We start from the raw sequence: 20,494 nt of genomic DNA, 5'->3' as shown, positions 1-20,494 counted from the left end.
ATTGCCAGAATGAGAAATTTCAAATTTATTTTTACGTCAAACATTTTTAATAATACATTACGGTAGAAACGGTGTGCAAGTAAATATTCTAACTATTAAAAGTTAGAACAAAGAAAATATGTCATGTGAAATATAAAAAAAACTTGAATGTTTTCTTAATTATTATAGAAAATAAAATGTATTTAGTTGTTTCTTTGATATTTCTTGATTAAAAATTTTAAGAAAGACAATATTTTCATATTTTGACAAAGGTAAGTTTACCACACATGATTCCAACTTTGATCAGGTGAAAGTGACAACGTTTCATAGCATAAATCTAAGATTACTCTGCGCGACTGTCAAGTAAAATTGGAGCTGACAAATCGGAAATTGACAACAAACTCGATTACTTTTGGTATCTCTTGTGTGGTGGGTTTGAATTTTATGTTTCATTCCATACTTGAGGTTCGAAGATTCATAACAGCTTTGTTAGTTATTTGTTGCACATATTAATATTTTTATTCTAATTTAAAATGCGAGCTGGTTGTACTTAACACTTTATTCTGGATTGCAGGAAGAAGTAGTTGCCTACTAATACAGTTGACTATTTAAATATTGTATTTTCCAAGTAATTGCATCACTGAATGTTTACCATACACTTTTAACAACACTTTGGATACAAACAATTTTATTAACAACAAGCAGCTATACCCGTGCCTTGCAACGGGTTCAGTATACAAAAGAGACATTATCTGTTCTTTGAAAATGGCTTAAAAAATTGTTTCATTACTACCATTTAATTTAGAAACGAAATTTAACTGTATTACTTAACTTGATAATAGTACGTTTTTTACTCAGACTGAAAACACTTAGTTATGCTACCTATATAAAAATAAATTATACATTTTAAGGTATAATCATGTTGAAAATAACATGTTGAATGGTTTGTACTATAAACGAAAAGCTATCACAATAGTTCCAAACCTTCCAATAAGTATATTGTAGTGTATTTTATAACTTATTTTGGAAATTATAATCAGGCAAATGGAAAATTTGCTTAGTCTGCAGGTTTGCTACGGCAGGGGGATTTTCTTACTATTTACACAAAAATGTATTTAAAAATAATTCTCATAAAACTCAGGATATCACTAATACGTTTAATGATTGCCAAAGGTCTTTCTCCATATGTAGATCTTTCTAGGGTTGAAACCTCGTTATAATAATCTACCCATAGTTGGAATCAGATGGACCTCTATGAAACCAGTTGCTTTTCTAAATGTTAGACTAAAAACGGTAAATGAAATAGTGGAAACTGAAATGGACAGTAAGATATGACAAGTTAAGTGATTGTGAGTGAGCTTATTAGTCACACAATAATCGTCGGTCTTTATTTAATGACTCCGGTGGAATTTTAAGGCTTCTTAGTAAGTCCAAATATTTGTCTTCTCCTTAAACATTTCTTTGATTTGAAGAAATTACAAGTTTATACATTATAATGCTTATAAGAACAACAACTACATGGAATTTTGAATACGTTTTGCATGATAAGTATTAAAACATTGCACAGAAATATTACGTAATACGAAGAAGAAATTAGGAAAGGAGGGTAATTCATCTGTCAACAGCTTATAGTCAAAACAATTTAATAAAAAGTTTCTTAATAAATGGACAAACTTGTACAGCCCTACTAATACTATCGGCCTACAGATTACAAATAATTTCACTACCTTATCAACTACTAATCCCTATTCCATAACCTAAATCCTACATTCCCCTTTAGACTTAATGCGAAAGGTTTCTAAAAGCATTCGTTATCGAACGATCTACTAATACACACACGAGCTGTAATATGCAATTATATTGAAGTGGAAGTGGGGGATGTGAAGTGTTGGGGGTACTTGTTATCGAGCACACTTCATTATTGAGGTGGTCACTTGTGGGGGCGGTGGGTGGGGGTGGGAGAGGGGTTAAGAAGGGGGGGCACTTGTTGAGTCAGGTGGTGCTGCGGCGCAACTGCTAGTAGTAGCCTGGCTATCGTAGTGTAATCTCTGGGACCTATTACGTCACTAGTTTATAATCTACACGACCAATTACATATACATGTACAACTATGTGAGGTAGTTTTGTAAAATTATGTTTTGACATTTCAACACTAACAGTGACGCAGTATGACCGTGTGTTTACAATTGGAGATTTATCTTATAGAGTTAGTGAAACAGGTTAGTAGTGTTTTGATGTTTAACAATAATATATATAGTAAGGTAAAAAAATGTTTGACTAAGAAATTATCTTAATTGAATTATAGCAATTAAGATTTGTTTTAGCACGGTATTGTGTAGCATTACTATTATCGAAATCAAGGAAACATTTCAAATATTTCATGAGTAAACAATATAGCATGACAACATACACAGTAAACATAGCATAACAAAACATAACATTTACGAAAATAACTTTTCCATATAAATCATGATGAGTTCATAATTCATGATTCAGTGCAGTGTGGCAGTTTTTCACACACATATTTCATATTCCATTTCTGAAAATGAATTGAAGGGAATATATTTTACTTTTTTTGGCCATAGCCGTTTATTTTCAAGTAATACGTTGATAGCATAATACAGTTTCTTTCATATCGTATTGTTGGATAACCCACTTTTTGACATACCGTATCGTTAGCACTCATAACAAATAATACGAGTTATTGACTTGGGTTGACACTGTATAAACTGTATTTTTAACGAACGACTAAAAACTGCATAAACATGTACAATTTTATTCCTTATTCTATATATTGTCGTAGGCTTATGCCAATAGTTACATGAAAAAGTGGCACTGAGTCAAAGTCTAACCTTTTTACTTCTTAAATCATGATAAAAATATGAAACTATAAAAACGTCTTAAACTATATTGTAATTTTTTTTTTACTTCAATACATATTTAGTGTAAAATAGTTATTTTTCCATTGAATAGGCTTTCAAGTTTTTTTTTCAAACATTAGGGGTTTTTCCAAACTATTGACATTCTGTCAGCTGTCGATATTCATTACCGTTACACATCATATTGTATTATAAATATCCATCTGTTTGTAACGTCATTACTCGTAAAAGTATTAATTTAAGATTCTTGCATTTCTTTTATCACTTAAATACTATTTTCAAAACGGATTTTAAATGAAAATTATTACAGTTTAGTTACGGTAGCAAAACTTTATTACGATATTTTAAGAATCGAATCCTGTACAGCGTTTTGGTAATTTCAATGACCAATTTAAACAGAGACCCTGGTGGGAATTTTAATATTTTCTATTATGCATCCATCTTTTGGTAAACATATACACCGCAACATTAGTGGTTAGGCATGGATCCTACTCTTGTAATGATCACTTAGCCCGCTATAACTGCTTTTAGCTTTTAGGATTAACGCATTATCATTATTATTTGTATATAAGGGTTACTTTATGGATTGAGAATTAGACTGTCAATAATAATCATCTGTATTTAGACTACAAATAAATATTCAATTGATTCTTTTTAGTATGGATACAATGTTTTACAAAAAGAAAAATACTCTTAACTTAAACTAAAATAGTTTTTGAAACCAATAAGAAAATGAATATCAATTACAATTTGTAAATCAACGCTTTGATTTGGATACATCTAATATAGTAAGTTTAAATAAACGTATTGTACGTATAAAAATCAACGAATGTACAAAAACAAAACGAAGTATTGCTTCAGTAAATCTAAGTATTTCAATTCATTTATCTGTTATAAGAACTCAACAATCCAATTAAATACCCTATACCCATTAACTCTTTTCTTAACCCACTGACGATATACCATAGATAGACAGGTAGATAATAGAGGATTTTTTTATGTATATTTGTATACATTATAAATATATGTAAACGTTATACATGTATACGTTATTTTTCTCAGCCTAAGGAACAAAATCGCAAACTCTTCTTAGGGGGTTTGTATAAACTTGGCATACACTTTATTCTTTTGATCTTAATATCCTTCAACTTGAAACCAATACAGTCTGCAAATAAAGTATTGAAACAAATCTGTAATTTTAAAACCGAAATAGATAGAAACATTCTGTTTGTGGCATTGATTGTTAAAAAGGTTCCACAATTTTTTACATCAAAAATATTCTTTAACCCCCTTCACCTGGCAGGGGTAGAAGGTGACTTAAAAAACCACCTTTCATTTTGAAGGGTTTGTTAAGACATAAGCAACGGTGAAAACTTGTCGATATGTCACCCCTAACCAAAATGACAAGTATTAAAAAATTTGAATTCGTGAAATGGTTGCTTTTTTATCAAAACAAATTTTTAAATACCTGCCATTTTGGCTAGGGGTAACATATCGGCTATTCAGGTTTGCACCATTGCTTATGTCTTGACAAAACCTCCAAAATGAGGAGTCACTTGAGTGACCTCTACCCCCACGCTGTTAGTGGGTAAAAAAAATATTTTTTGTGTAAAAATATTACGGACTCTTTGTTAAAAATCAATGCGAAAAACAGAATATTTCTATCTATTTCGGTTTAAAAAATACAGATTTGTTTCAATACTTAATTTACACACTTTATAGTAAGTTTATACAACTTTCCTATATCTTGTTTAATTATTAAGTTATGTGTCCTGAGCTTAGACTCAACTTTCAAATCCTTCTTTTACACAATGGTTTCTTATCCTACTCACATATTTAAATCCTATATAGGATTCTGTATCTCGATCCAATTCAGCATTTTTCATCCCTAATTCAATTAGCATACCATATATCTGAGCTCCTTTTCCTAAATATAAATTTAAATTCAATAATTTATTTAAATTAACTACTTCCTGATTATGTATAAGTTTCATACATAGTTTAATCTTATATCCTGATATAGTTTTTAGGTGTAGTATCCCCAATGATTATATTCTATGTGCCTGGTTTCTCTAAGATAACTTACTTAAACCATTTCAGAAAAACTTAAACCACGTTATTTAAGAGCCAGTCATTAAGATTAAAATATTTTCCTGATTTTCTTGTCATTCCAAGCTTACTGTATTCTCATGTTCGCAACACTTAATTTACTTGTGTTTACTTTATGCATAAGAATGCACATTATTTATCATTTCCCCATCCAGATATGTCAACTGATATATCTAAATAATTGCAGTTGCAAGTCTTAAATATTTAAAATCACAATCCTAAATCATGATCTTACATTCACGTTATTTTGTACGAGTATTACCTATTACTTCATTCTAACTGTATAGTTTAATCATGTCAATTCATCCTAAACAATAATTAATCCTGGTCCTAAATAAAAACGTATAAAATACGCAAAAGATTAAATACGCTATGACATTTCAACTACGGCAAGATTTAACTGTGAACTTAATACAAAAAGTTAATATTTAGGAGAAATTTCATTAAATTTGAGGCGGGATTAAACAACAACATGCTGAAACCTGTTTGTTATCATAACTGATAAGCCTTGAATCTCATTAGGGATTCAATATTGCTTTGTTACTTCGTGGTTAACCTTAATAACGGTTGTAACAACACTAAGCCATCTTATAACCACGGTAAACCCGCAAACGAGCAAGACATTTGGTTTTATAAACCGTAACCTAGATAGCAAGTTTCTGTTGGTGTAAAGTCGCTCGGTTGTGGCAAAATGCCAATCGATAACTATCAATAATTTACTTTCGAACTCTGTCTTGACATTTGTTCTACTTGGTTGCCATCGTTTCCGCAAATAGAAGGATATAAATTCTCTTTGTTATATTTACTGAAATATTAATAGGGATTTAGTAGTTACCTAGTTTTGTGTTAATTAAAATTTATTAATCCTCGTAGAATTTTGATGTGTATAAAGCCACAGTGAAATTGAAACCTACGTTTTGAAGGTGAAGATGGTAGGGTGAGGGGTTTGAAATACCTTCCATTTTGGCTAGGGGTGACATATTGGCTATTCGGGTTTGCACCATTGCTTATGTCTTGACAAAACCTCCAAAATGAGGGGTCACTCGATAGGGATTGCTGTTTTTAAAAAAATGAGTGACCCCTACCCCCTACCCTGTTAGTGGGTTAAAAAAGTATTTTTGGTGTTAAAATATTGTGGATTCTTTGTTAAAAATCAATGCCACAATCAGAATATTAAACAGAATATACGTTTTGGCGGTGTAGATGGTAGGGTGAGGGGTTTGAAAAACATCACCACTTGGTATTTTTCAATAAGACCTAACACACAGTAGCCTACATAATCTTAATATCACCATTGATTATAATTTTTATTAATTCTTGAGTTATCAATGGTTATTTAAGTAATTCAATAACTCGCACTTTTAAATAATAAAACAACTAACTCATTACCTAATAACATACAATATTCAATTGTTTATTTATATTTATATTAATGTATATTATTAAATGTGACTTACACTAACCTAAAGGGGATATATTTACCTATTTAAATTCAAAAACTCATAAGCATATTACTTATACCTTTTACGCAACAATGTCAAGTACAGGGTCAAAACATTTAAACTGCTCTCCTGAAAAGATCGAAAAATCAAGATACGTCAGTATGCATCTTCCGTGACGATTTATATGCATTCTAATACAAAAATATTAGTACCTTTCCACAATAACAAAAACTTCCTTTATTATTTAAAATCCGTTGATGTAACTCGAACAACATTTTACAAATCCGCTCAGTTCTGAAAGATGAGTTTTAATACACTGGTTAAATAATTCAAACGAGTTATTAAGATGTAAAAATAAACAATGGTACGTTATGTAATAATGTAATAAACTCTCGTGCAACTATTGCTCTGATGGGGCAGTGGCGTGTAATATAATTGACATTTAGCAGGCGAAAATAAAGCTGCAAATGATAATGGTTTCGTGGAAAACAATTTAGCCAAAGAATCATGCATGAATTTATATACGGTTTAAACTTTTTAACAAATGGAAAGACAAAACATATTTAAGGTTAATGCTTTAACAATTCATCGTAATGTTTTAATTTCTTATAACCATGCAGTATTACAAAAATAAAAAACTACATTTTAGGAGTACAGTACCATAGTTTCCTGCCAATTTACTTTGTTTTCATGCCAATTAACTTGCTATCTATTATACAGAGTGGTCATACTTATCAGGCACATTGTAAGGGTACATAAACAAATAACCAAGTAACATAAAAACATGGGAATTATTTAATTGAAAAGCAAATTTTAAACAGTTTTATAACTGCAACAAATACTTATACAAATGTCAGTAACTATAAAAAGTAGTTATAAAAAGTGTGTAAACATCACTAAATGTGAGTGTATGTTAGATTTTTTCTCAATGACTTGTGTTATGGCATAGTCAGACTGTCAAAAATGGACTTTTGTACACCAGCTGGGCATGATATTTGGCGTATTAAACCTGTAACTGACTTAAGTAACAAAATTACTAATGTGCAATAAAAACCAAAGCCTTTGGTTTCATGAGAGCAAATCTGTAACTCTTGGAAGAAGGCTACGTTTAGATTATGGCTGTAAATCTCCGTGTAACAATTCTATTAAATGGTGGTAGAGGCAGTTCGAACAACGAGAATTGTACAAAATATAGTCTTAACATATTAGAAGGGTCCTCTCCTCACCTCAGGAGAAACATAAATTAAAATATCAGTTTAGCTGATTTTTTCAGTCTTTCTATAACTACTTTTCCTATTATTGAATTTTTTGCAGTCACTTTAATTTTTTAATTTTCTATTTAATGAAAGAATTTCCATGTTTCTATGTAGCTTTGTTATTTAGTTATTTAATCTTAAAATGTGTAGGGGGGGGGGGGTTATGACCACCCTTTATTATTAACACGGTAATGTCAAATTTGTTGTTATCGTTTTAAATACTTAAATAAATATATATAGGCTTATGTTAGATCAAAACGATGATTAGAGCTTTAAACGATTTGTGAGAACGAATATTCAAAGGACTTTGCCCCACATTCTGATTTCCTAAGGGCACAACTTTAAATAAAATATTAGGTTTAGTTTAAGTTTATTTTTAGAGTGTCTACTACGTAAATGATATTTATTTTACCTAATATTAATAGTCTACCTGATTAGAACTGTTTGTAGGGGAGGCTGTTAAAGGTTCAACTACAAAACCAGTTATCTCAATCGCTTCATCATAAATTGGTTATGATTGAGGCTTGGCCAAGTGCAGTATCAGGCAGCACTCAGGGTAGCTTACGCATAGCATACACTGTTGGAACTGTCCTTTTTGGTATCACTGATGTAATATATGTAATAGTATATTACATAACTAGTCCCGAAAATAGGTGTTTACCGGACGAGTGTGGTCGTTCCCGTGCGAGACGAACTCGGGTACGGGATCACCATACGAGTCCGGTAAACCCATTTTGGAAGAGTGACGTATGATATTTTACGCCATACTACTAAATCTGTACAAATCCTCATATAATACTACCTACTAAATAACTAACAATCCCACTAGTCATGCCCTCTAAGAGAGGTTATGTTTTTATTTATATCAGCTGTTTAGTGTCCGGTAAAAACTCATTACAGTACAGTAGTACGAAATGAACCACCCTATGATTAAGCTGGCGGTAAACAGCTATTTCTGGAGTAAATCCTTGCGTGGGAAGTTCGTCAAAATAGTGTAGGTAGTGTGGCGTAATATTATATTACGTTACTAGTCCTGAAAATAAGTGTTTACCGGACGAGTGTGGTCGTTACGGGATTACCATACGAGTCCGGTACACACATTTTGGACGAGTTACGTACGATAGTTTACGCCATACTACTAAATCCGTACAAATCCTTATATATTTCCACCAATTAAAGGACTAAAAATCACTAGTCATAACCTCTAAGAGAGGTTATGTTTTTGTTTATAACCACTCACTGCCACCTAAATACAGTGTAATCAGCTGATTGGTGTCCAGTAAAACTAATTGCAATACAGTAGTACGCAATGAAACCCCATTTGAATAAGCTGGCGGCAAACAGCTGTTTTCTGGACTAAATCCTTGCGTGGGAAGTTCGTCAAAATAGTGTAGTGTGGTGTAATAGTATATTACGTTATTAGTCCTGAAAATAAGTGTTTACCGGACGAGTGTGGTCGTTCCTGTGCGAGACGAAGTCGAGTACGGGATTACCATACGAGTCCGGTAAACACATTTTGGACGAGTGACGTACGATATTTTACGCCATACTACTAAATCCGTACAAATCCTTATATATTTCCACCAATTAAAGGACTAAAAATCACTAGTCATAACCTCTAAGAGATGTTATGTTTTTATTTATATCAGCTGTTTGGTGTCTGGTATAAACTCATTACAGTACAGTAGTATGAAATAAACCCCCATTTGGTTAAGCTGGCGGCAAACAGCTGTTTTCTGGACTAAATCCTTGAGTGGGAAGTTCGTCAAAATAATGTAGTGTGGCGTAAAGTTATTGGCATCTTAGAGGAAGACAAAATACTACAGACAAGGTTTTATCGGTATAGACTCTGCCCACGCAGAGAGATTTCAAAAATTCCAGATATGATGGGAGTTAGAATTAGGATAAGAAAACACCGTGGTTGAAATGGTGGCATTTTGAGTTGGGCTACTAACTCACGCAGTTATTGTCAAATCACGACTATTTTTAATTCGTACCTGATGAAAGGGTTCAGTTATTAGGTTTGTAGTGAGTAGTTATTGGACAATAAAGCCGCAGGAACATTACACGACAGAACGGCGTAAACACACCTGAGTGCGTAAACATGTTTCTGTCAAAAATCTATTTTACTATTCTCAACCTAAAAAAAACCTTTTCAAAGCTACTGACCTACCATAGTTTCATTGTTAAAGTTGCGTAAAACTGTTGGTCAGTCTCGTGAGTTACATTGGGCGGGTATCGATCGTACATTCCTGAGTCTATAGGGTAATAAACTTGGGTTGTTACACACGATATTCCTTTCCTGACCTCCTTAGACTACGTTTTGTATAATACTAACTTAATCAATTCAGTGAGTAATATCTATTATGTTGAATAACTTAGTGTTATTTATTTCAAAATGCTGTTTGCGTAAAATTCACTATACCCTTAAAACATTAAAACTTTTACGATTAAACTTTTTAATATTTTTGTTTACATAATATTACTAGGCTATATGGAATTTTTATTTTCCGTTTGATTTCAGATCGTCATGGAGATCTAGGACAACATGGGAGCACATCAGTCCAGGCTGGACAAAACATTAAGTAACGAAGAAGGTATATGTCAATTAATTTAATTAAATAAAAAAATAAACTAATTACAAGCAAAACTCACTATTCTCTTACAAAACGAAAACACGTAAAGTTGAAGTTTAGTCGTGTCTCCAAACACAAGATCATTTTATGTATCTTGTCAAACTTGTCAGTTTTACTAGCATGATCAGTTTGAAACAAGTAGTTTTGGTAAAAATTGTTATTATATGTGATATAATAACAAACCTATTATAATGTATAATTAGTACTTTAAGATATTGTGCATCTTTGAGTTTGTTAGATGATTAATAAATGAGTATAGGTAATGTACAGTATAGGTTTACATACAAACCCTTTTGCATGTTGATAGTTAAATTGTGATTCATGAAAAATGTACTACTCTGTAGAAAAAAGACGTATAAATACACAAAACGCGATATAACTTGATTTAATCTAATATAACAAAAATTATTTTATGTTATTTTTCAACAAACCTATAAAACTCTTACGATCGGATTTTGATAGAATTAACTTTTCTAAATAACCTAGAAACAAAATGTACGATAAGTTAATGTCCAATAATAAATTGTAACTCCATTTGTGATTACTTTTTGGTGTCAACTTATTCGAGATAGCTTTATTATTACATGGCAGTGTCTCAAAACCTATAACGATATAATACAGGTTGTTTCATTACTAAAACACAACCCACATATTACGACCAAGGTCGTTTTATGTCACGACTTCAAAAGTCATCTCCCTTTTACATGTCTTAGCTAAGAAACACATGACAAGTAGTCTTAATCAAAAGACCGCTCCTTTCAAACCTGACAAATGAAACCTATTCAGCTCTCGTATTTTCTTGCTCGTTAAGGACAGAGGAAAAGGGTTGGAAAGATATAAGAGTTGGCAAAGGTAGAAGAGGCAGACCATAGCAGGGATTGATTACTGTACCTTTGAGGTTATTCTAAAGATGCGACGCGATTTTCTGCACTGGAAAAACAATTATTAAAAGTGCAGCAGTCGCAACCGTTTGCCGGGGATAGCTCAGCCTACAATGGCTGGGTAAAGTTCCAGGGTCTGCGATAAGGTCAGGGAAACCACTAGGCCAAAAGCCGGGTCTAACCGGTATAGGACTGGCTCATACACGGGCACTGTGAACAAGTCAAAAACAAGTCACCAAAACAAACGTGCAATAATCACTACCAGGCCTACGCCGATTCTCCACACTCCTAGGGGGTCGTTGCTGACTACGCAACTCGGGCTTCGTCCTAACTATCCAATAGTTAAGCCCAGAGTGCCTAAAACACGGTGAGTTACACGACGACTTGCCAATAAAAACCACAACGCGTGTTATCACCAGGCGGGGTCTACTAGGCCACTATAATCCAATACACAACTCTAATGCCCAAGCTAAGAATCAAACAGTTCACTCAATAAAAATACCAGATAACAATACAAGTGCACTATAGGTAGAGTGACTACAACACCAGTAGCTGGTCTCAATAAATACCAAGCCAAACAAGCAAAACTAAATGGCAATGGCACTATTAAAATATCGAGCTACTTAGTAGCAGATAAATAAATATTAAATACTCCAAACACTATAGATAAATATATTATCTGATAGCCGGTACTCCGCTATCCAAGCTACCAAGATAACGTGTTGGACTACCAAACAAGCTGTTCAGGTTAAATTAAAATAATCAAATGAATAAACAATAACAACCCTACTACTGCTACTGCTACTACCAACTTTATGTTACTTAGCTGGGCTTCTGTTAATCGGCTAATAATATTAGCTACTAGCCTACTGGCCACGTGTTTCCAACTACGCACGCTAAATCGTGCAGCTTAGGTTTGTCGGGCCTCAGAGTTATATTAATAATATAACTAACTCTAGGTACAACGCAAAATAATATCTACTACAGTCAATTAAATTATATTATTTGCGCTCTAGCACCTGCCCAGAACCGTCAGGAATACACTTTAATATTATTCCTGACTAATATTAATCCTAACTACTGACAGGCTTTGACCAGCACGGTTACAACTCTAACTCTCTAACTCTCTTAAACCAAAATATAATAAAACGTCGTCCACTCACCACAAGTGGGTTACTGACTCACTACCCAACTTGAATGCCGACACTCACTCCTTGAGCACCAATATCACACGACACCGTACACTTCTCTGTACCACCCACGTACGCCGTCCGTCTCCACTGGACACCAACACTGCCTTCTTCACTGTACGGGATCCACCACTAGAATGTCCTTCTCGGCTATCCAGTAGTCCCAGGATACCCAAGCTTATCCGAACTGATAAGCCGGGTCAAAGGGCGCTAGCCAGGTTCGCCGCCGCCGCTCGTTCACCTCAACAATCGGTGCGCAGCAAATAGCGAAAATATACCCCCCTAGGAAAAAGGCTAGTTACATCCCCCACTTACATCGGGATGAAAAAAAGAAAACGGCCAAAAAGAAAAAAAAAATCTTTGAACTCCGGCCAAAACAAAATACTCCAACCCCTAACCCAATGGTGAACCCTACACCACAGGTCTCGAACTTTAAAACAAAGAAAAACTCTTCTACTAGCCACTACCAGCCAACATGGTACTGATAGATTTGGCATCAGGAACCAGACGGGGATTTCCATTGCAAGGGCCTTCGGGGTCTTCGTCACCAATTTTGACACTGTCTAAGCGGCCACCTTGGCCAGAACAGTCATCACCCACGCCCATTCTTACTACCTCTGTCTCACATGTCACCAATCCGAGGTCGTTCGTTTTCGGTGGCCTTGCCCAGTTGACCTCCTGATGTCTGAGCTGGCCTGCCGTTTCCCGCCCGACATCCACACTGATTCACCGTCAAACCAGGTTTGCCACATCCATAACATGAGATGGTCCTCGGCTTACCACAGCCTTTGGCAAGGTGACCGATCTCCTGGCACCTAAAGCACCGCACACCATCAGCATCTTCCCTTGTCATTGCGGGCCTTCGTACACGAGCCTCGATCGAGTATGAACCAACCCGCTGCCCAACTGACTTGGCTTCAGGAGACGGTCTTTCAAAACTACCTCTTTCGAACGTGACAGTCTCAAGATTCTTTTCAGCTTTCTTCCTGGGAACGTAGGCGGTTTCCAAAACCAGCGCTACATTTGGTGAAGGAGGAGGTCGGAAGGCCGCCTTCTCTCGCAGATAGGCCTCATAGTCTTCAGCCAACTCCACCATCTCGGCCAGGTTGCTGAAATCACGCCGGCGTACCATCAGCTTGTACTCGGGACGCATATTGTTGTAGATCAAGTCCAATCTACCATGCTCCGACAACGTACCGCTACGCCTAAGCAAGGTACTTATGGCAACGACGTAGTCTCTAAAGTGTTCGCCTTCACCCTGTGTCCTTTTCCGGATCTCCTCATCCAAGTTCCTCCAATATCCCGGTGGGAAGAACTGGATTTCAAACTGATGCCGGAAAGCTTCGAATGAATACAGGAGCTCCTTACAATTCCTGTACCATAGAAGCGCTGAGCCTTGCAGCAGCTCCGGCAGCGCTCTGAGCAGGTCCTCTGATGATATAGAGTAGGACCCCCTCAGCTCTTCAAGACGCTCCAGGAATGATACAGGGTCTCTACGGCCATCAAACTTTAAACCCCACTTCCGGACCATGTCACACATCTTGGAGCAATTCTTCGGCTGCACCCTGCTGGCCTCATTCGAGAGCATATCCGAGCCTCGTGGCAGCTTCAAGCTAGAAGGCCGGACTGGTCTCTCAGAACTATCATTGGGCCGCTGCCATCCCTCGGGTCTACTAGGTAACCCAAAGGTAGGCATTGGAGCAGCCACCACAGGGGACGTAGGGTTGGCGGGTCTTTCGAACCCATAGCCGACCCCATTACTCGGCGAGCCTCTCGCCTGTCGCACCACCGATGCCAGATGTTCTCTAAGAGTCCGGGTATCAGTCTCCAAAGACAACCCAAGGATCTCTTTAACCACCTCTAACTCCCTGCTAAGTCCCACTATCTCTGCTTGATTCGATTCCGCATTACCCAGTACCTGAGGTACGGTTCTCAGGGGGTCAGGAAGCTCCACAGTTGTAGTAGCGGGCGGTAAATATGTCGGTGCAGCAGCCCCAGCTGTACACAGCCTATCATCGCTGTACCGACGGGCATTCCGCTGCTTCCAAAACGACGAGAATCGCTGCCGTAATTCCGCAGAAGTACCAGTGGTCACCAAACCATACTGGTCCATCGTCCTCATGAGCTCCCCTTTCGAGAGGTCATAGATCCATCCCACGCGAACGTCCCGGGGCTGCGACCCCAAGGACAAAGTCGCTGGCGCGGAATAGGTCAACGAAGTTGTCACCGTCGTACATCGACATATAAAATTAACTGGATCGGCTGCTAGGCTCCGCGACCCGAGCCAACGACCGGGGTTGCGTTTTAGATTTTGCAGGCGTAATGTGGGATTAAGCGACTCGCTGCGCCACATCTTAGCATTGTCGCGGCCAGGACGATGTACTTTATCCATGCCCTTTACTCTCTACTAAAACGTTGTAAGGCATTTTAATAATCAATTTTCATGAACTTTTGTACAAGTAATAAAAATGTAAAAATAACGCTGTGAGAAGCCGAGTTCGGGTACTACAATTAATAAATATTAACTGACGGCGGATATTTCACACTGAGGTTTCTGATCAAATATAATTTTAATTCCGATTTTATTTTTTTTTATGATGGAATAAAAGTAATAAAATAGTACAATTAAGAAACCTTTATGACTTGGTTCTTTCTTCACTTACTACTCTAACGAAAACAATTATGTTTCAATGTTACAATACAAAATAGTCTATGTAACAAATGGGTTTTATTAGTTTCTCGTAAAATACAAAATATTCTGGGGTAAGGTATTAGTAAGAACAAGGTTAGATTGTATAAGAAACATTTTATTTAGGAAACTTTGTAAAACAAAGAAACATATTTAGCCTAAACATTGCTAAAAAGAATAAGCTTATTTAACTTCTGCCGCATACCAAGCTTTGATAGAGAAGCTTCTGCTGTTTTACGCTTAGAAATGCTGTGGCATATAATTTTGTTAAACATAATACCAATTAGTTTGATTAATTTCATGTCATGGCTTTCCTCGCCAAATTCATTATTACCTTTATGATTATGAAAAACGTTACCAGCAAAGGTTCTACATGCTAATAAAATAGTTTTTGAAGCATCAAATTTTTGCCAATCTTTGGAATATGCAACAATTTGATTGTACATGAACTTAACAATTTTCAGTACATCTGGTGAAGCCCTGATTAATTTTCCTTTTGATAGAAAATCAGTAAAATTAGTGCAAGGGCTTGGATTTGAATCGCCAGTTACCAAAAGATTACTGCATTCTTCACATTTCAGTTTAGGATCCAACTTTCGAATAACATAACCACAAATAAAATATAGTACATTGTCTTTATAGTAAGACGACTCTTCTATGCCTTCTAACATGTATGACATACATTCTATATCATCAGCATCATCGGCTTCATCACTATGTCCAACTACTTGGGATAATTCGTTGAAGCTCATTACAGAACTTTGTTGATTGAAGTCAAATGATAAGCAATTGCCTTTATCAGATGGCTGGACACTATTGCGAAACATAAGTTTTCTCAAAGCCCACTGGAACTGTTTCACATTTGGATTATTGTTATTTCCTCCTCGAGATCTTATACAGGAAAATAACAATTCCAGGTGGTCTTGAGAAAACTTGTACGTTAATATGTAATTAAATGCATGCTCCTCTAATACACTTTTCATCAAAATATTTATCGTGTGGATGTTGGTGATGAAGCCGAGAGCAAACGTTTTTCTGGCATGATGGAGAATAGAAACTTTTTCAATTTTCAAACAGGTTAAATAGTTCAAACATTTCTGTAGCATATCATTCATATACTCTAAATTGTCCTTCCGTATCGGTGCTTTGAAATTTTTCCCAAATGGATTTCTGCTGTTCAAAAAATCAAACAATTGATCAATAATCCTCAAAAACTCAATTGTTGCCTCACAACCTACGAAATCAGGATGGCCATTCTTTAGTAAAAACTCTAGCGCGTCGGCAACGCTTGAACTTAAAGTCTGTGCAGCAAGTTTGACATTCATTTTCCTATTTCTGAAAAATATGTGTTTGTCGGACAGTTTATTGGCTAAACTAAGACCCTCCTCATTTTGTAGGGAATTGAGTTTTTGAAGAAATCTAAAATCTACAATTCCGAGGTTATTGTAACACGCACGTGCGCCCAAGGTCAGGTGTCGACAACACGGTTTCGCGCGCTATATCCCACATGCTGCCTTCAATTTGCCCATGCGGCAACCCCGATACACACCTGTATTGGCTCGGAAAGCTCTACACGAGCCTTACGGCCTGCGCGCAATCCAGTTAGTTTTATATGTCGATGCCGTCGTAGCCACTACCGAAGAAATTGTCGGCCAAACGGGCGAAGACGCCGGCCACAATGACGATGTCGTCATCACCGACAGTTCGGAGCTAACCCCAGAACTCGTCGTAGCAATAGCAGACGTAATAGGCGTACCGCCCAGCACAGACGTCGTACTCGTAGTCACAACCATATTTAAAATTCAAAACACCACGACAAATCCGCAAAAATAAGGGCGTAACCAATTAAAATATATTTAACACCGTTATAATAAATCAAACCGATTATAGGTGTGAAAGTCAAACCACAAATACACAATAAGGGTTCTCACTCAAATAATATTCGATGATAAAGCTCAATTAATTAGCAAAATAATAAATCAAACCAATTATGGGTGTGAAAGTCAAACCACAAATACACAATAAGGGTTCTCACTCAAATAATATTCGATGATAAAGCTCAATTAATTAGCAAAATAATAAATCAAACCAATTATGGGTGTGAAAGTCAAACCACAAATACACAATAAGGGTTCTCACTCGAATAATATCCAATGATAAGGCTCAATTAATTAGCAAAATTAAAATTACTAACTAATATCTATGTATACAACCACTAAATAAATTAGGGTTCACAACACACCACGCTGTAAAAGAAAACAGGTTAGGCCTACCCAACCGACTATAAAATCACAGCAGGTCTGCCTAAAACTCTGCTCAACAGCTCAGGTCCGCAGCCAATCTGCACAAGTCCGCAGCAAATCTGCACAAATAAAATTATTTTGTTCGGGCGCCGTTAATACGTCAGCAACTCAGCACCACTGCCAACCTCAGTCCCTGTTCGCAGGCGCCATCTTGCGACGAAATTTTCTGCACTGGGAAAATAATATTAAAAGTGCAGTCGTCACCGTTTGCCGGGATAGCTCAGCCTACAATGGCCGGGTAAAGTTCCAGGGTCTGCGATAAGGTCAGGGAAACCACTAGGCCAAAAGCCGGGTCTAACCGGTATAGGACTGGCTCATACACGGGCACTGTGAACAAGTCAAAAACAAGTCACCAAAACAAACGTGCAATAATCACTACCAGGCCTACGCCGATTCTCCACACTCCTAGGGGGTCGTTGCTGACTACGCAACTCGGGCTTCGTCCTAACTATCCAATAGTTAAGCCCAGAGTGCCTAAAACACGGTGAGTTACACGACGACTTGCCAATAAAAACCACAACGCGTGTTATCACCAGGCGGGGTCTACTAGGCCACTATAATCCAATACACAACTCTAATGCCCAAGCTAAGAATCAAACAGTTCACTCAATAAAAATACCAGATAACAATACAAGTGCACTATAGGTAGAGTGACTACAACACCAGTAGCTGGTCTCAATAAATACCAAGCCAAACAAGCAAAACTAAATGGCAATGGCACTATTAAAATATTGAGCTACTTAGTAGCAGATAAATAAATATTAAATACTCCAAACACTATAGATAAATATATTATCTGATAGCCGGTACTCCGCTATCCAAGCTACCAAGATAACGTGTTGGACTACCAAACAAGCTGTTCAGGTTAAATTAAAATAATCAAATGAATAAACAATAACAACCCTACTACTGCTACTGCTACTACCAACTTTATGTTACTTAGCTGGGCTTCTGTTAATCGGCTAATAATATTAGCTACTAGCCTACTGGCCACGTGTTTCCAACTACGCACGCTAAATCGTGCAGCTTAGGTTTGTTGGGCCTCAGAGTTATATTAATAATATAACTAACTCTAGGTACAACGCAAAATAATATCTACTACAGTCAATTAAATTATATTATTTGCGCTCTAGCACCTGCCCAGAACCGTCAGGAATACACTTTAATATTATTCCTTACTAATATAAATCCTAACTACTGACAGGCTTTGACCAGCACGGTTACAACTCAAACTCTCTAACTTTCTTAAACCAAAATATAATAAAACGTCGTCCACTCACCACAAGTGGGTTACTGACTCACTACCCAACTTGAATGCCGACACTCACTCCTTGAGCACCAATATCACACGACACCGTACACTTCTCTGTACCACCCACGTACGCCGTCCGTCTCCACTGGACACCAACACTGCCTTCTTCACTGTACGGGATCCACCACTAGAATGTCCTTCTCGGCTATCCAGTAGTCCCAGGATACCCAAGCTTATCCGAACTGATAAGCCGGGTCAAAGGGCGCTAGCCAGGTTCGCCGCCGCCGCTCGTTCACCTCAACAATCGGTGCGCAGCAAATAGCGAAAATATACCCCCCTAGGAAAAAGGCTCGTTACAAAGATTATCTCTAGACTGCACTTCTCCATTCAGTCCACACTTGATTAGTAATTTTTCAATTGATATGCGGTAAATTAATTAAATTTTCTAAGAAAAACAAACATTATTGCAACAAATGCTATAATCAATGATCTGAAGGCTAAAACACGTAATTATTGAATTAATTTAGTCAAATGCATCCTTATCTATTTAAATAGTAAAATCGTAATTGTTTTATGTAAATTTGAAAATTCCTGAAAGTTTTAATGAGATGAATTGGTAATTTGAATAATTGATTTCAATTCGGAATGAACTAATATGATCTGTTGAGCTTTCACTGCCTTAATAATGACATAAAACTCGATGTAATGAAGCGTGATGCTATTTTTATGTTCTCTTTTCAGTTCGTTAAAATATTTGCAATATGGTCCTAGTCTAAGGTTAAAATATACATTATGTGTTATAAATTATTAAATTTTTTCAGTAAACTTTGACCACTTTCAAATACTTCGTGCTATTGGAAAAGGCAGTTTTGGCAAGGTAAGGCTTTAAAATATTTATGTTACTTACATAAAATTTTTGTAGCTAATAACTTATAGCAGGGATTTATTTTAACATTTAAATTCCTTAGACAATATAGGTTGTACACTTCTACAACACCGCCTTTACAACAAATAGTTATAGGAATGTTTACCTAACAACTAAACACGTTAAATAAATTAAGTTTGTTGAAGGAATTTTTTGTAAACTCATTGAGAACCCAATGGAGTTCCAAGAAGAGACCTGTACTGTATACGTTACTGTATTGACTAATATTTATTATGAACAAACTTTAGATTCACAAAACCTTATAAATATAATTTTCAATACTATTGTTTTGGATAGAATGTTTTAATATTGTAGGAAAAAGTGTTGGGGTTTACTTTTGGCGTAATAATATAGGGACATCCACATTAAAACATCCTCCACGTTATGACTAATTCTACAAAACCACAAATTCACTTCCTTCTCATATAAACCCAGCGTAAAATTTTATTCATACGCCAAAGGATAATAATTTGTAAAGTAAACTAGAATATTACAAAGGGTACATTGTATTTTTTTAAATCTCTATTAGAGTCCATCAAACCACTTTTCTTTGTCCTCTGTATGTTCATGTCTATGATATCCTATTATGGCTTCCTTTATTTAACCATGAGAACACTATACCCCTTTTATTTTGTAAGTTAACTATCTATTGGGAAGGTTCAGGCATGAACTTGTTTAAGGTTCAACTATTGTATGTGTTTGTATATTTTTGGAAATAAAAAATGTTGTATTTATCTAAGTAAATTTTTAAGGGATGAAAATAGTACATGATACTACTCAAACACCTTATGAGGACCTAATGACTGTTTTAAAGACATACATTGTGAATTGTAGATCAATCATTAATTTAAAAAAAAATTATTTTGGTTCATTAGAATCGTTGTGTGATTATTGTTCTTTACATCAAGGGCAGTTACCGCAATACACTTTAGCATTTTTGGAAGCTTTAATGC

At 35.9% G+C, this 20,494-nt stretch overlaps 1 protein-coding gene across 1 annotated transcript in view; it reads left to right on the top strand.

Annotated features, from left to right (window-relative positions):
* Nucleotides 1–2,041: 2,041 nt before the first annotated feature.
* LOC128983211 (serine/threonine-protein kinase 32B) overlaps nt 2,042–20,494 on the top strand; it is a 36,746-nt gene continuing 18,293 nt past the window's right edge. The window contains exons 1-3 of the mRNA XM_054402422.1: nt 2,042–2,198; nt 10,190–10,262; nt 19,438–19,493. Coding sequence (XP_054258397.1) covers nt 10,214–10,262; nt 19,438–19,493 — 105 coding nt within the window. The 5' untranslated portion in view covers nt 2,042–2,198; nt 10,190–10,213. The remainder of the gene's footprint in view (nt 2,199–10,189; nt 10,263–19,437; nt 19,494–20,494) is intronic.

This window comes from Macrosteles quadrilineatus, unplaced genomic scaffold (assembly GCF_028750875.1).
Source record: "Macrosteles quadrilineatus isolate MER2022 unplaced genomic scaffold, UCM_ALF_1.0 Scaffold_1__1_contigs__length_201487025, whole genome shotgun sequence".
In the NCBI taxonomy this organism is placed as follows: Eukaryota; Metazoa; Arthropoda; class Insecta; order Hemiptera; family Cicadellidae; genus Macrosteles; species Macrosteles quadrilineatus.
The sequence above is the reverse complement of the archived record's forward strand: the minus strand, read 5'-3'. Positions and strand labels throughout refer to the sequence as shown.